The sequence below is a fragment of the Myodes glareolus genome, chromosome 27 (genome assembly GCF_982192425.1).
Source record: "Myodes glareolus chromosome 27, mMyoGla1.1, whole genome shotgun sequence".
NCBI classification, from domain to species: Eukaryota; Metazoa; Chordata; class Mammalia; order Rodentia; family Cricetidae; genus Myodes; species Myodes glareolus.
The window spans coordinates 41,875,696-41,893,819 of record NC_142052.1 but is presented as its reverse complement, the minus strand read 5'-3'; the positions used below and the strand labels follow the sequence as shown (position 1 = coordinate 41,893,819).

At 43.7% G+C, this 18,124-nt stretch overlaps 1 protein-coding gene across 5 annotated transcripts in view; it reads left to right on the top strand.

Moving 5' to 3' along the window:
- Satb2 (SATB homeobox 2) overlaps positions 1-18,124 on the top strand; it is a 171,280-nt gene that overhangs the window by 87,488 nt on the left and 65,668 nt on the right. For all 5 annotated transcript variants that reach the window (XM_085684235.2, XM_085684232.2, XM_087902398.1 and 2 more), the window contains one exon: positions 12,197-12,669. In XM_085684235.2, the coding sequence (XP_085540361.1) occupies positions 12,197-12,669 (473 nt within the window). The remainder of the gene's footprint in view (positions 1-12,196; positions 12,670-18,124) is intronic.

Below are 18,124 nucleotides of genomic sequence, written 5' to 3'. Positions count from 1 at the left end.
TAATTGTTCTTAATAACGTAGTTGATAGAGTAAAAGAAACTTATCTGCTATTTAAATTAATTTAAAATATGGTTTAAGAGAAGACAGGTTTCTGTTTCCTTAGCTGTCAGTTTTCTATCTATCCACCATCTTCCATCCATCCCGTCATCCATCTCTCCCAGATAATTACAATCTAAAGGAGAGTTCTTGGCTTCTACAGAACTCGAAATTATACAAAGCAGTTAATAGGGTAGCATGGATTCTAACATTTGAAAATTAGTTTGAGCTTTTCTCTTATATTCCTGGAGGAATTCTAGTGGTGGGACCATCACAGGGAGTCTTATGTAGGCCTTCCAGGCCAAAAAGAAAGGATGTTTACAAGAAACAAAGAATTGCGGTCATAGCGAGACAAGCAGGTGATTAAACAAAGTGCATACATACGTTGATAAGAGTTGGTTAAGGAGGTAGAAATATCAGCGGGTCATTCAAAATGAGAGGCAGCGGCCTCGCGAAGAGCCCGAGAATGATTAGTGGAGACACTTTGGGGACTAGGTAGCTCAGGTGGACCCAAGGGAGCGTTCTTGTTTTTCTTCAGTGATACTTTCATTTTTGTTTGAAATAAAAATATAATTACATTCTTTTCTTTCCTTTCTTCAACCCCTCCCATGAATCCACTCTTGTTCTTTCTCATTCATGACTTCTTTTTCTTTGTTTCTTTAATTTTATACACCCACACACACACACACACGCACACGCACACACACTTGTGCACGCATGCGCACACACAACACGTATGCTCAGTGTATATAAAGTCACTTGTATGTATATGATTTCAGAGTTGACCATTAGGTTTTGGACAATCAGTCTGGGGGCTCCTGCCCAGGGAATACTATTTCTTCCGCTCTCTGCACTCTCAGAGAAAGGCTTTTAGGGCAAATCCAGCTCAGGTCCTTCCTGTTTTGTGTCTGAAGTGCATGGCGTCTTCAGCGAGAGAGTTTACCTTCAGCCTCTTGGCAACCAAGGGTAGCAGTAATTGCCTATAAAGTCTGGGCCTCTCTTGAATTCAAAGTGCTCTGTGAGATCCCAGCACGGAAGTCCAAGTGCCTGATGGGAAACGGCTCTCCAGCCTGCTCCTTGCTCTTCTCATGTGACCTTCATTCTGCCTTTTGCAAGAACTTGAGTTCATCTGAACCCCAAAAGGAAGTCCCATGAAGCTAGAGCAGAGGTTCTCAACCTTCCTATCGCGGCGACCCTTTAATACAATTCCTCATGCTGTGGGGACCCCCGACCATAAAATGATCCCGTTGCCGTTTAATAACTGTAACTTTGCTACTGTTACAAATCATGATGTAAATACCCGACATTCGGGAGATCCGATGTGCAGACCCAGAGGTTGAGAACAGCTGATCTACAGTTGTCTGGAGTACAGGTTCCGGGTGGAGGCTAATCTTTCTGGGACAAACGAGCTCTTTGAAAAAAACATTGCAAGCGAAAAAGGAGGAGGTCGTGGGCGCACATCTGTTTTTGCGCTCTCCTCAGACTAGCAAATATAAGGTGTTATAGCATAAGACCTTTGCGTTAGTAGGTAGAATTGAATGTACATTAACTTATGTGAGTTCATGCACTTGGTCTTGTTTTGGCAGATATTATATTGTAGCCAGCCTTATTTCTGACTGAGAGGTTAAAACCCCTCAGTTGAATGAAAGAAAAAGATGATAATTTTGCTCATTTAATTCATATAGCTAATGGGCTTAGGAGGCTAATACTCTATTCAAATAATCCATTCCTTTCATATTAATTAGTTATTGAACTAAAGAGTTAGAAATGGATAATTGCAACTTTATTAACTGTAAATTGGGAATTGTTCGCACAAAGAAAAATACCTCTTTGAAAATTTTTTCCAACCAGTTTATTATTTTTCCTAAAAGTAATGGCCTCTAACATTTATGATTCATCCAGTCAGGGAGGCCGGTCTTTTGGAAAGATTGAATCAGGAACGATTGTCTCCTTGATGAACTTTTCTCAGTAGGTTGAATTAAAGAATTAACATGCACTGAGTGCTAAATGGAAGAGGCAGACTGTCCAAATAGCAATGTTGAGTTTCTGCACGTGGTTTCTTTCTGCCTCACGGGTTGAATGTACTTCAAAATTATAGCCTAAATTAAGACAAGACACAAAAGTATAGGCGCCCCCAGATACAAGCAGTTTCATCAACACTTACAGGATATTTGGAATGATTGGTGTTATCAAACTGCTTCGAGCCAGGACAATTGTGTCACCGGGGAGAGAGCGGGGCTGTGTGGGCAGTAAAGTGGACAGTGGTCACTTTTTCCATGGAGCTTAATGGGTCCTGCGAGCTTGCACTGCCAAAGAAACAGAGGCATCCACATCCCAGTTGCTTTATAACAGACGCGTATGTTCTATAGAACTTAATATGGGGAAAGGAAGTTGATAATAAGTGGAAAATACACCCAAGGAAAGCCAGCATATGGCATTATCACAGTCCCGGCTTGTACTCCTTGCTCATGGGGCCATTTTATTGGGAGTTAACAAGTTGGCTCTGGCTGTCTTGCTTTAGGCAGAGACCTTGCAAACGAATTCCCAACCCAACCCAGAGACAAATTCTCTACAACAAATTTAGAGAAAGAAAAAAAAAATCTGTATACTTGGTAGTCCTAAGAGACATAACCTCTCTCCACTCCACCCCCACCTGCCTTTTCCCTTTGGCTCTTTCAGACTCCTAAATATTTTCCTTAATTATATTTAGTGAGCTCCTTTTCTCCGGTTGGTTGTTTCGATGGTGTGGGATTAGTATTTGATGGATGGAGACCCCTTTGTGTTGGTTGTGTTCCCTGAAACTGGCTTCCAAATCATAAATTGACGTTTATTTACAGTTATTGACCAGGAGATAATAAATCAGAAATACTTCATAGATAGGCATATTCAATATTGGCCCATGGGACACTGTTTTCTTCTGTTATGTTTACATTTTTAAAAGAACGACATACAGCAGAAGACTTCAGGGGACAGTAGAGCCGTTAATATGCATCCCAGCTCAGAGAGAGGAGCCAAAATGAGTGCCATTTTGGGAGGACCAAAATCATGGCCTGATTGTCCACTTCATGAAGTCAGTCTTATGTGAATTCACTCTGATTGCCTGAGGCCTTAGGGCGTTTGTTACCGTGTCATGTGTGTGCGGCACATTTAATTTATTGTTCGCTGTTTCAACCAAACACTTTCTATATACACAGTTTACTGAGGGCACTTGCTGCTTCTCTCCCTCGTGGGTCAGGCGGGATTCCAAGCTAAGGACCTTTATATCGGGGCAAAGCTCTTCAGGCTGCAAGAAAAATAAAGCAAGGGCCTTATAGCCATGTAGTTTTATATCTCCAATGAGTAGTTGAATAGCTAAGGAACCGACAAGGTAGACATTAAAAGGAGCTTTGACACTTTCAGTCATAGGCGGAGGCTCTAAGTCCACCTGTGTGCACCAAGTAGGTAATGTATCAGAAGCATAAATGCAGGTGGATCTTTGCCTTAAGTTAAAATTATTTGGTATTGTGCATCTAGGAACAGGCACAATTCTTGGCTGACAATCATTGATTAATAATTATTTTCATCTCTACTAAAATGAAGGAGAAAGCATGAATAATCTTTCATTAGGGATTAACTGGTTCAGCTATTGGTCTCGCCGTCTTTTTTTTTTTTTTAACTGACCGGCTTTTGCGGGCTGTGTCACCTCGGAAGGCTCTGCAGAACACATGTGGACCCTCACGGCTCATGAAGTTCACCTAGCCACCAAGTCACACGTGTAAATACCTCTCACAAGCCTGTGTGCACACTAGTGTGTACCGCCAAAAGCAGGATTTGCAGAAGGAAGTTCGTTAGCCCTACTTCTAACCCTAAGTCTAGTAATGAGCGTGTGCCAGCTTGGATGGTGTAGCTTCAGCTACAGACCGCAGGCACCAGGAGCCTGGAAATGCCACTTTTCAGCTGTCTGCTTTTGAGTTTTCTGACCCTCAGCTTCCTCAGTAAGCCAGAGCTGTTTTGATCTGGGTTACATCGTTGTGGGGAACCAAAGAACGATAGGGTTTAGAATGGATTCGGCCTTAGCCGTGATGCAGATGGCAGGACTTGCTGGTACCCAAGGCCCTAACACACTTCACAGGTGTTGCGTTGGCTTTACAGACAAGTAAACTTCTGTGCCTAACGCATCTTGTTTCTAAATGAGATTTGTTAGGGGGCCAGGAGGGCTCAGTGGATGAAGGGCTTGCTGACAGACCTGGCGATCTGAGATGAGTCTATGGGATCCACTAGGTAGAAGGAGAGAGCTGGCTGCTATAAGTTGTCCTCTGACCTCTACATGCATGCTCTGCTTGCCTCCAAGTCAATAAATATAATAACTAAAAGAAAAAAAAAAGAAATCCATCAAAAATACTCGTGAAACACCCAGGCAATGAGTGTGTCACTTCAAGTTAAGGGAAAAAAAAAAAGGAAAGAAAAACCAAAGCAACAATAATAAAAGCTAGTTTTTATAGCCCTTATGATTTGTTTATTCTAATTATGCTAGAGCAATAGCCCTAGTTATTTGGAGTAATCCCAAATATTTTCTATATCTGAATAGCTATTTGACTTTAAACAAGTTTTCTCACTTGTGATTTTAACAAAGTCATTATCCATAATATTACCCCTGAGGTTTGGGGCAATGCAGCAGGGAACTTGGGGTAAAGGTTTAGAAACCAAGGCAATCCTGTCTGCCTTCTCTCTGTCTTCTACTCAGGGTTTAGATAGCAACTTGAAATGGTTGGTTTGGCTGGCAGAACTCCTACCAGGAGTGCCCAAGACCAACCCGTGTCTGTCTCACCTCTGTGAAATCACTTGCAGAGAGCTTCTGAGGGCTTTAAGAGGTATTGAGAGGGTCTGGTTTTTTGTTTGTTTTTTCTCTTATATTCTTTTGCCCAGGGTGTCCAAATAAGGTTCTGGGGAATACCAGAGTGTTATCTTATTAAGGAATCCATTAGCACTCACTCATGCTAATCTGTTCACATTTGCATAAACATCTTAATGGCTTAAAGAAAAATCCATAGGCCAGAGATTCTGGAAGTTTCTCCATGCAAAACCTTTTACCCAATTCATTGCTTTCTGCCCACTGTATCTGTGGGCAGATTTCAGAGCCAGTTCACAAGGCAACTGTATTAGGTTGGCCTTGAAATATCCTTCAAGGGCTGGCCTCAAATTCATGGCGATCCTTCTGCCTCGGCCTCTTGAGCGCTAGCAATGCAGGTGTAAGTCACCATGTTTAGTGAATGAGGATATTTTAAATTTCCTTCCTACTCTGTTTGAAAGAAAGAAAGAAAGAAAGAAAGGAAGGAAGGAAGAAAGAAAGAAAGAAAGAAAGAAAGAAAGAAAGAAAGAAAGAAAGAATCAAGCCATTGACCAACTACTTTAAAGGATTCTACAGGATGCTTTCCTCCTGTCTGTTGGTTGACAACAAATACAGCATACAGCAGCATATTGGCCAGGAAAGTGGATTTATTGTTTTTTATGTGGAAAACTAAAACTTAAATGTACTTGTATTGCATTTCTTTGACTTTTACTCTTCCAAAAGTTTACATTTCTCTTTGTGTGCACGGGTGTGCATGTGGAAGTTGGAGAAGAGTGTGCTGGCATTCGTTGCCTTCCTTCCACCACGTGGACCCAGAGGATCGAACTCAGATTGTCAGGCTTGGTGGCAGACACCTTTACCCGCTTAGCCTTCATGCCAGCCCTATAACTTTGGTCGTAGAGTTGTGGGGGTTTTTATCATGGCGTCCTCGGACTGTTTTACCACCTTCCACTTCAAAGGACTGCGTATGAACTCCGGTGTTAAAGGCGGGCGCTCTTGCCGTACAGGCTGGCTTTGCTGTATACCCGAGCATGACCTTAATGTCTTGTGCTTCCTGCTCCCACTTCTGAGAGCTTGGACACGGCTCCACCACACCCGGCTCAGTGTATGAATGTGTAAGCCTCGCTTGGAGAAACTGAGCAGCAGAATCTTCTTTCTGTGTGTGTCATGGGGTCGATGATCCCATTGGATAGTGAGTTATTTTAAAGTAGAGGAATTACATTTTCAAAATTGGTATCTATGGCAGAGTTATGCAAGCACAAGAAATAGGTTCTCTTGGGAGACAGAAGGCGTTGGCTAGAATGTCATAGTTAAAAATGTCGGATAAGAAGTTTATCTGTCAGTCACAATTAAACAAGGATTTTCTGAAATGTATACTTTCAGAATACATTTCTGAATAGTAATAAATATTACTATTTATTACTAATATTACTATTTATGAATTATAAATATTATATTATATTATATATAAATATTTATAATTATAGTAATTATAAATATTACTATTTATGAAAAATAGTAATAAATACTATTAATTTAAATTTAAAAAAATCTTAATGATATTGAACTTTGAAATTTTACTCCTAGAATTTTAAGCTAAAGGTTTTCTTAAGACATGAATAAGATACATGGCTGAACAAATGGCTCAAAAGTTAAGAACACTGGCTGTTTTTCTAGAAGACCTAGGTTCTATTCCCAGCACCCACGTGGTAACTAACATGGTCTATAACTTCAGTTCCAAGGCATCCAAAGTCCTCTTCTGGCCCCAGGCAAGCATGTAGCCCACAGAGATACATGCAGGCAAAACACGCATACATAAAATAAAAATAAGTCTCATAAAAAAGAATTATGTCCATGGAATCTTCTATTTCTTGAAGTCTCCCAGCCAATAAAAAATATACTATTCAGTATATTCCTCTTGAATATAACTTTTAAAAACCAGGTTCAATCAGGGTTTCTTCAACAAAATATAACGGTCAATGAATATAAAACTATAGGAAAAATTCTGATTGCTCATATATGTTAAAAATACAATTAAAGTTCAATGAAATGATAGCATTTCTATTGGGGATTAGAGAAAAACAGAATGCAGCAACCAGATTTAGTAAGACTGCAGGAGGAAGTAGCATCAGATTCGAGCACAGATTACACAGATGTCCTCTTGTATGCAGACAGACGTGTCAGAGCAGAGACAACACGGTGTTAATGATCCTTGAACTTAGACAGCTTACAGGTCATTAGAGTTCAGTCCCCACGGCCATTTCTCACCATCTTCCTGTGTGCCATGTATACGGAAGGGTCTCACTCGACTATCTGCCAAGCCACAGGTCTGAAGTATGTGGCCGTCAGTGACCGTCTGTGGCCGTCTGTGGCCATCCGTGGCTGTCCGTGGCCGTCCGTGGCCGTGTGTAGCTGATGAGAGACATTAGCTCATTCAGTGTCCATCGCCTTCCTTCATGGTAGGAGACATTAGCAATGAAACACGAAGGCATGGGGAAGTGGTCACATACCTGCCAAATTGCTGTGGTCGGATGCAAACCTGGCCCGTGGCTGTGAACTCTTTGCTCACAGTCGTTACACCACACCTCGTTACCAACATCCAGAAAGATTTGACTTAGAGTTTCAAGAAAGTGAATCAGGTGCCAGAATATTGGCCGATAAGCCTTTATGCTCTTCCTTCCCCCTCTTTTGCATGCATGTATTCTATATATGCATAATACATGCTTAAATATTTTATAATAATTTAACATATATATTATATATGTTTACCACAAATTTATTATGGTGTTACTTTATTCTAAGCAACTGTGCCATATAGCCTGAAAACTATTTGTTGATATCCCCCAGCCGATTAAAAGTGGAGTCTCCCTTATTATAAGCTTTTAAATATTAGGCTCAATCAGTTTCTTCAAAAAACCAACCAACCAACCAAACAAACAAACAAACCAAAACAATACGATGGCCAAGTCTTGGCAATAGTTTCTGGCTATGGTCCAGTTGCTTGGAATGAAGTAGTAGCTGGGGACAAATGTCTTTTGTTCATGATGAGGATACCCTCGGCAGAAGCGAGTGTCTCTCTGTGCCCTTTGGTAGAATGTGATTTTTGCCGAGGGCCTTGTGAGGTTTCTGATGCCCGTGGCTGGTAATACTGTTTAATGAAGTTGACTCTCACTGGCCTTGCCCTGCAGTCTCTGAGTCTCTGAACTCTCAGGAACCCAAGCAGACCTCAGGTCTAACCCCAACACTAGAGGGCCCCTGGTGGCACCCTCCCTCCAAGGCCAAGGCTATAGAATGATGAAAACTCTTGCAGCCAGGACACACAGAGGCTTTTGGTCCCTTGTATGACAGTTCAAATCTTGGCCATGCCTCGGACTTCCCAGCCACTTTTCCCTCCAATGCTTACCTTCAGCACTTGGCTTCCACACTGCTCGCTGGGAGTGTCCCTGCAGCTCTGACTTCAGGGCTTAGAAGCCTTTGTCTTCTGTGAATGCATCCTCACCATCAAAGGCAGGGCCACTCCCCACCTTCCCTTTCTTCAGCAAGTTCTGTTTTGCCGAACATCACAGGACACATGGAGTCTCTGGCTGAGCATCCCAAGGGCGTGCTGAGTCTTGAGAGAGTAGTGTTCCCTTAGTTTAAGTCAAACTTGAAGTGAATGGGCAGGAACAAAAGGATGCAGACCTACTTACAAAGAAAAGGGGAGGGGAGTTAAGAAGCAGAGGAGGGAAGAAGGAAAAAAGAGAAGCAGGAAAGTAGAAAAGAAGAGAGTGTGAGGGAGGAAAGAGAGGAAAAGAAAGAGCAATGTCCCAGGCTTCATTTCCAGGTGGAGTCTAGCCTAATTTCCTTTAAGCATTTGCATATCATGGGCTATCATTTTGACATTGCTTTTTTGAGTTGCAGCTAAGTCTGGGGGAGAGAGCTCCCTGGTAGACTGCTTTGTCTGTTGTGCAAGAGGCCCAGGGTTTCATCCCCAAGAAGCGGCTCTCCTTCCGCTTCTCCAAGAAAGAGTAGCCCCTGGAAATAAGAGAAAAACTTTGTGAACATCACTACTAATAGCACCCATGCCCTTGATTGACAGGCGGGGCAGACCGCTGATGAGTGAGTGACTCTTACATCGCCGTTTTTGGTCTTAGAGGTAAAAGGCCTGGATTTTATTGGTAAAGCTGTCAGGGACTGAAAAACACCGGAATATCTTTAGTATTTGGTAAAATGACAAAGAAGAAAAGGGTAATCCTCTGGGCAGGATTAAACTGTCAGAAATGCCTTGTCTGTCCTTTATCGTAGTTTGGAAATGAAGCTGGTTGCCAACGGATGAAATTAGGAGATGTCGGGTCAAAATCAGTAGTTTTCAGAAAAGTCAGAAGAAAAGTCAAGGACAACACCTGACCGTGCCTTGGGCAGGCTTTCTCTCCAGCTTCTCTCCAGGGGCCCCTCCCCTGTTAGCCAGGACCAGAACTGATGCATGTAGCCCCTCCTTAGGTTGATGAGGTCAATGATACGATCACTTTTCTAAGATGCAGCCAATTACAGCTCCTGTCAAGAAGAATTGATGAGAATCTGGACCTGGGAATTCTTTTTTGTTTTCGTCTCCATAGTCCTGGCTGTCCTGAAACTCAATCTGCAGATCAGGCTGGCCTTGAACTCACAGAGGTCTGCCTGCCTCTGCCTCCCAAGTGCTGGGATTAAAGGCATGTGTTCCCACCAAATGTGGCTGCAGATCTGGGGGTTCTTAATGGTAGATGTTATTATGTGTAAACTTAAAGCAGTGGGCGCTAACTATTTTGGCTCATCATACAAACTCCTACAGGTTTTTATTGATCTCTTATATTTATATGTAATTTGCATGTACTTACATACATAATCATAACTAGATCTGTAATTTTTTTTAAATTAGAGTCATCATGTAGATAGAACATGGAACAGTAAACTCATTCAAGTGTAGTAAGTCTTTACAAAAGAAAAATGCTAAAAGTTTGGACAATTAGGCTCCAGGACGGTGATTCTCTGTGTTTTTAGTAGGAAAATGGGGATAAAAGTTTGTTAAGTAGTAGGAAGTGGTTTAAAAATCGAATTAATCATGACTTTGACTGGATTTGGAAACAACACAATCAAGCCAATGAATCAAACATTTACCTGAGAGCAAGAGTCTGTGTCCATGAAGTGTGGCTTTACTCTGGAGCTAGTTCCTGCTCTTCACATCCTCTTTCAATAAAGACGCAGCGGTAGTTACCCCGCCAGGGGAAGCCCTATTGGGTTACCTTATCAGAAGGCTCGTAGCCCTTTGCCTGGTTCAGACTTAAGGTTGTGTACTTTAAAGTTTAATTAATACAATGATTGGAAAATGCCTGCCTTCAGAGAAGATTAAAGCAATTTGTTTACCTTGAACTTTCTGCAGCAAAGGTGACTTGGCGACCAAATGAAATTACGTTCAAAGATGAAGTAAGACATGAAAGAAATTTGAAATAAACTTTTGGCTTATTTGGGAATTCCTAGGAAAACTGAACAAAAGTTTGGTTCATTAGAAGAAGAAAAAAATGCCATATACATAGAAATATGATCCTAAGATTGGCTGGTCACCTTACTTCCTCCAAGAAACTCTGGAAGCACACAAAGCTTTCGGACATGGACTAATAATGGCCAGTACCCACTTACATTTTGATGTGCTGTTTTACGTCCACAATAATTTTAAAGTCACATTATGGAAGGTATTCATTTAGAGGAAAACCCCACTTTCTTCCATGTTTTGATTGATTTTCTTTAGATTGTTCGTGTATCTCTCTGTTTCCCAGCCAGTGCAAGTTTTTCCTGGGCATAGAGAGATGGCTCAGGGGTTAATAACACCTATTTTTGCAGAGTTCCTTTATTCTGTTTCCAGCAGCTGACTGCTTGGAACTTTGCCTTTGACTTCTGTGTGTATCTGAGCTTACAGCCACATACCACCTACATATGCACAATTAAAGATAATAAAAATAAATCTTAAAAGAGTGTTTTTCCTGCAGGTAAATAGTTTTGATTTCCAGCATGTAACCACCTCAAACAATGCCTGTTGAATTTATCTGGAATGGATTTTTGGTGGGGATTGATTGCTGTCTTGGAACCTTCTGTATAGATCAGGGCAGCCTTGAATTTACAGTAATCTTTGTCTGCACTGCTACACCCAACTTCTTTAGAAGGTTTTTCAAAGTTATCCCTAATAATTGAAGTCATTAGTCAGGATTACTTGCTAAGGCTGCATGGAAATTTGCTTTCAAACACACTTTCAAGGTGACACCTGGAAGCAATGGCCGAGTTGTTACAGTCTTGGGTGTTGTCTTCAAACAAAACTTTCTTGTGGGCAACAAAGTACAGTAGTGCGGGGAACTGAACCCAGGTCTTCGGGAAGAGCGCCAGCTCTCTTAACTGCAGAGCCATCTCTGCAGCCTCACAGAGCGTAGGTAAGGCGGTGGTCCCCACCCCTGTCCAGACGACTGATCCCATCACTTGACTTGCGCGTCTGTGAGGCAGTCTCTCCCTTTACTCTTTCAAGGTTGTCCTTTAAAGCGTTAGTAATCTCTGCACTAGATAGATAGATAGATAGATAGACAGACAGACAGACAGACAGACAGACAGACAGACAGATAGATAGATAACCGGCAGCAGGAAAGAATCTTATTTAATATCCTGTCAAGGTGATGTGATTTTTCTGGGGAGTATTAAAATATCTATTTCCAAAAGAAGACAGCAAACGAGGAGATAATGGGTATGTGGTATGTGGTGGGCACGTCCACAGACATCTCCAGCATTCTCCTGCACGGGCTGTCGAACCCCTATTGACCGCTCACATGATCAGTAGGCACTCTGGCACTAAGCTGTATTCCAGGCACACGCCCGGCGGAGAATGAGAAGGTGTCTGGCTCGGCAGGCGACCTTGCCCTTGCTGTTTTCCCCATAACTCTGAACTGTGCTGTTGGCCACAAACTGCAGACTAGAATGGTAGGGGGTTTTGTCGCTAAGGTTGTTTATGGAGAGCGGTCACAGGGCTTAGAAATGTCTGGGACACTAGAATTGGACTGACTGGTTGTTTTTTGGTCTTGGATAGTTTAGGAAAATGTTTACTTTTTTATTTTTGTTTTTTTCACAAGATCTTCATTTTTACATCTTTTATGAAAATTATCTATTAGTATAATGATTAAGTTAAACCTAACTCATTCATTCTTTGGAGTTTTTCCGACTTGTATTAAAAATATCAGTATCGTAAATGTACCAGATGTACAGCAATTCGGTGCTCTATAGATCAGCGATAAATTTTAACCGTGAAAATAATGGTGAATTTTTGTTTCTATCTCCTAACAGTGGAAAGAGTGGAGCGAGAAAACCTTTCAGACTATTGTGTTCTGGGCCAGCGTCCAATGCATTTACCAAATATGAACCAGCTGGCATCCCTGGGGAAAACCAACGAACAGTCTCCTCATAGCCAAATCCACCACAGCACTCCCATACGCAACCAAGTGCCCGCCTTGCAGCCCATCATGAGCCCCGGGCTCCTCTCACCCCAGCTCAGTCCACAGCTTGTCAGGCAGCAGATCGCCATGGCCCATCTGATCAACCAACAGATCGCCGTCAGCCGACTCCTGGCTCACCAGCACCCTCAAGCCATCAACCAGCAGTTCCTGAACCATCCCCCCATCCCCAGAGCAGTGAAGCCAGAACCAACTAACTCCTCCGTGGAGGTCTCTCCCGATATCTACCAGCAAGTCCGAGACGAGCTGAAGAGGGCCAGCGTGTCCCAGGCTGTCTTCGCCAGAGTGGCGTTCAACCGCACACAGGTACAGTTAACACCGTTCTCCCCTAGGGATTAAGGATCAGAGTAAAGAGCCGGGTGGTGGCGCGCGCCTTTAATCCCAGCACTCGGAAGGCAGAGGCAGGAGGATCTCTGCGAGTCTCAGGTCAACCTGGTCTACAAGAGCTAGTTTCCGGACAGGCTTCAAAAACTACAGAGAAATCCTATCTCGCAAACAAAACATAAAAATAGAGTCAGGTTAAGGAAGAAATGTGACATGTCTTCACGTCTTAATACTGTCTTCAGAATGTTATGGAGATGAGGAGATGGCTCAGGAGATGTTCATTGTCCAGCGTGAGGACTTGAGTCCAGGTCCCTAGTACCTGTGTTAAGGCGAGGCACACATCTTTAAGCCGAGTGCAGGAGAGGTAGCTGGGGAAATCTCTGGCCAACAAGTCTATCCAATCTACGAGCTCCAGGGTGAGCAAAGATACTCTCTCTCTCTCTCCCTTTTTCCCTCTCTCCCTCTCTCTCTCACTCTCTCTCTCTCTCTCTCTCTCTCCCTCCCTCTCTCTCTCTCTCTCTCTCTCTCTCTCTCTCTCTCTCTCACACACACACACACACACACACAGAGCAGATCCATAAGGAAGACCACAATGTCACTTCTTGTCTCCACATGCATGTACACCCTGTACATACCTCATACATACATGCATGTATACCCCATACATGCCTCATACACACATGGCAAGTGTACCCTCATAGATACCTCATACACATATGGCATGTGTACCCTCATACATACCTCATATACACATGGCATGTGTACCCCCATACATACCTCACACACACATGCATGTGCACCCCATACATGCCTCATACATACATGGCATGTGTACCCTCATACATGACTCATATACACATGGCATGCATACCTCATACATGCCTCATACACACATGGCATGTACACCCTCATACATACCTCATACACACATGGCATGTGCCTTCCATATATTCCTCATACATATATGGCCCACATACTGTACAGAAACAATATGAATTTCAGAGCATACCAGACTGAATAATATTCTTCTGTCATGATGTGATGTCACTACTCATCCCTACAAGATCTTAAGGAGTTAATTAGAGCCATATACCAAATACCTGAGACGCTGCCATCCAGCTTGGCTCCCAGAATCTTATCCCCGAATGGCAGGGTGTCTGTGTACACTCTGCCCTCGTCCTTCCCATCTGTGTTCCCCTGGATGGACCCATGGTCGTGAATTTTGTGATCATCACGACCACCATTTAAAGAATATTTGAGACGAGCTGTAATAATATTTATGCATGCTCAAACAGCCTGTTTTTTCATCTGTTTCTGAAGACCACGAAACTATTTCTAAAGAGCTTTTGAAACGTGCAAGTCAGATTTGAGACAGTAGCATTTAGATTATATTTTTAATGTTTCAAAAGAATTGCACACGCCTATAATTTTGAATGATAGAGGTGAGCAGTTCCTTTAACATGTGTGTTGTCTTACCGAGCAAGCTCATTTAGAACACTTATTTTCCCCCGTTTGTGCTTCGTAATGAGTGTCTATCAGAATGGAGTGGTGTTAAGATCAGGATTTCAGAGCTCACCCCAGAGTTTCTGATTTAGGAAATTGTGGGACAGGACCTAGAGACTTTTATTTCTTACACGGGCTGAGGTGGTGCTGATGTTACAGGCTCAGGGTTGAGGGGCACCTTCTGCAGACCGCTTATCCTCAGTAAATAAGGCTTCGCCTTGGGGGACTGATGGCCTCAGCAGTGAGCAAAGGGGAGCCAGAAGTGTGGAGGGTAACCCAGGAGACCATAGCAGTGGGGGTCTGGGGAGCTGGGCTGGAGGGACATTTGCGGGAGCAGGAAGGAAGCCTCAAGAACACAGCAGGCTGCAGCTTAGGCCTTACTGTGCTTGAGGCAGACAAACAGAAAGGGTCCTGGACGGAAATCTGGAAAGCTTGAATTTTAGGTTCCTGGCGGAAGTAGACCTTGAAGGTTAATGAAGACCAAGGAGTGTCTTTAAGCTAACGGAATTCATAAGGAAAATAGTGAGTCAAAAACTGTGGGAATGGTTGGCAGTTGATAATAAAACTAAAGATACTGGTGGGGGATCATAGGTCAGGAAAGATCTTGTGAGAACCCCTACAAGTTTTGAACTTTAAAGCCACGGGTCTTCTGTGGGAATGTGCCCTGACCCAAGAAGCAACCTAAGATCCTAGGAAGTCTTTGGGTTTCCTCTCTTATTAAGGCAGGTGGCTAGGACGGCCAGTTAGGAGACTGCTCTGAGAGACTGGGGAGAGTGTGGGAAGAGCCCAATAAAACCGGCAGCAGGAGAGAGGAGGGTAGCATCAAGAAGCACGCTGGGAGTAGAATTTGCTTAGGGTTTTAGTGGGCGGATCCAGGGGAAAGCAGTAACGGTGGCGGTGGTGGGTGGTGGCGTTGGAGCTTGAGCCAGGTGACTCCCAGCAAAGGTATAGCCATGAGAAACAGCTGGGGAGACACCGCAGGGGTGGCTGAGAAAGGCCAGGGTGATTGTTTTTACTTTGAAAGACTGGCAGATTCCTTGGGAAGACTGGCAGTGAACATTGAAACTGTAAGTTTGTCACTGAAAACAGTGGGTAGGGATAGACCAAGAGATTGGAAGTGTTACAGAGCCCGGGATTTAAACTAGGGGAGGAAGGGTAGCAGGTGTGATGGCTTCACAGACGCCATCTTGGTGTCAGGTTTCCCAAGAAGTTGTGCTGGTTCAGCAGGTCAAGGGAACACTAGGAGGTGGAGTCTTGTTGGAGGAAGTACGTCATTGTGGGTGGAGTTTGAAGGTTGATAGCTTCCTGTTTTCTTCCTCTGCTTATCTGTGCGTCCCTGAAAATGTAAATCTTCGGGTTCCTGCCAGATCCCACACCCTTCCTGCCATGGTAGGCTTATAAGCTGTTTAGCTCCTCCCTAATTTGCATGTCGTGAGATTCATCTCAGAACTAGAAAAGTAGCTAATGCAGGTAGTAACCAGGCCAATGGAGGAAATGGCAGCAGGATGCTTCGGTGGCCATGGAGTCACAGGGAGGGAGATGATAGATAGTAAGTGGGAAGAGAGGCCAGAACAAGAGTTCTCAACCTGTGGGTCATGGGGTCCCATGTCAGGTCTCCTGCATATCGGATATTTACATTACAGTTCATACCAGCAGCAAAATTACAGTTAAGAAGTAGCAACAGTTGTTTGGTTGGGGGTCACCACACGTGAAGAAGTGTATCCAAGGGCAGCAGCGTTAGGAAGGTTGGGAACCACTGGTTCCAGGAGGCTCATATGTGGCGTAAAGTCAAGATGCACAGAGAAAGAGAGCTTGACCCTACTTCCGAGGATTTGGCCTGATGTCAGTTGGTGGGGAGACGTCCTCCTCCGATTTCTGAGAATCGGTTCCTTGCAGTGGTGAGGACAGGAGCAGCGTCCCAGGATTAAGGCGTGACTTGGTGCTCGGGGTGCAGAAGCAGATTGCTTTTTCAAAAGCAAGCATTAAAAAGGCAGCCAAGAGCCCAGAAGCAGCTTGATAGGAGTCAGCTTAAGATGGGAGGTGGTTTGTAACCTCTGATCAAATAAAGGAACATGAACCAGAAATGGAGTCATTGATTGTGGTTGAACAGTTGCTGGCTGAGGCCCCGGGGCTGTTGGGGTTCTGTATTCATGTGTTTGTTATGTAGAAGGACAGAGGTTGAATCTCATGCACCCTTGGCTCATAGCTACCTTCTAGATTCTATTCATGGTGGAGCCTGTTCCCATCACTTGGAAAATGCATTCGGGGAGACCCACACATGTTTCATCCATCTTCTTGTGACTTAAAAGACTCAGGCCGCACTTAGGTGTTCATGGTTACCTAGGCTGGAGTCGTATAAGGCTCCGATCCTCTGGAGAAAATCTGTTGCCCATCACTGGAAATACGAAGTAGAGGGATACGTCTCTCTTCTGCGGCTCTTTAGTCTGTCATCTGTGCGCATGAACCGACATTTCATGCCCAGCCAACATTTTACTGCCTAGTTACATGCACAGCTCTCTTTGGCTAAGGATAAAATCGAAAGTGTAGTTGTACTGCTTTGGATTTTCGCAGCGGAATCCAGTATATGTTCTGCCCAAATAGCGCGAGACGTGAGAGAAGACTCCCGGTGAGTCAGAACCACAGAGAGACCCAGTGAGCTGGTGTGCTGTGTCAAGGCCCCGGACTCCTGGAGCTGCGTCCTTCCTGAGGAATCCTTCATGTCCCTGTGTAGGGATTCAAGATTTTTCTTTGGTGTTGCCACCTTCGAAGGGCCAGGTTATAAAAAGGTCTAATTGAAGCACAGAACACGTTTTATTATCATCCCCCCCCCCTCCACCGCCATTAAATTTGTAAGACGGCTACACCCAGAAAGAAACATTCCCTTTTTTTTTTTTAATCAGCACGAGCTGGAGTTCACGGGCCAGCCTGGAGGATATCAAATGGAAACCACGTAGGGATGTAGGAGTGTTTCCTCTTTCAACCCTGCTTTTAATTTGGGAAAGCTTTTCATCCCTCCGGGATCATAACCTGTTGTACATAAGCCCAGCCTAATCAAGGTCGATGGTATTGACAAAGTGACATAGTGTGAACTTGCGCGGGAGGTCAGAAGGCGGGTTGTTTCGGCTCTGCGTTCTGCAGTCACAAGCGGCACAAACGGGCAGCTGGTTTTGCCAGCTGTATTGTTAAGCGGGAGGCCCCGTGTATCCTACCCAATGAAATCAGCCATGGGTTTTCCAAATGGTGAGGCTTTTCTGAGTGGAATCAGACACTTCTGGGTGCCGGAGTAGCTTGCCAGGTAAAATTCATGGGCAAAAGTGGCTAATGACACGGTGATCCTTTTCTACAAGGCGTGTTAACTTCTTGACTGTACAGAGCCAGAACCATTCCTTTCTGACAGGCATCTGAGACATCATCCTTAGCGGCGCTCTTGATGGGTAGCATCTTCTCACGTGCCTGAGTATTTTACAGAACTCACTGGCACCTCCAGGAATCATCTGTTAGTCTCTCTAATAAAAAGAGCCGGGTCACATGACAGCTCGTGTCCCTGGATGTCTGTTTGAAGGTTTAGCAAGAAGCCTTGACGTGTGTGTGTGTGTGTGTGTGTGTGTGTGTGTGTGTGTGTGTATGTGTAGGTGTGCAGAAACTAAAATAGCCTGCAATCACTCATCAGTGATTACAGCAAGACTGTAAACATGGAAACCTTGTCCGCCTGCTTCTAAGACTTCCAGATGAAAACCTCACGCTGACGGAGGATTATACTTGAAAACTCTATGTTATTGAAAGAGACTGGTTCATTACCTTAGATGCTGATCCATTTGCCGTTTGATTAGGCAAAATGACATCATTAGGGACTATATTTCCAAGAAGTTTTTAAGTTTATTTTTTTAAGTTACTACATAGTGATAGGTGTTATCGTGGAATTTCCATCCCCAAA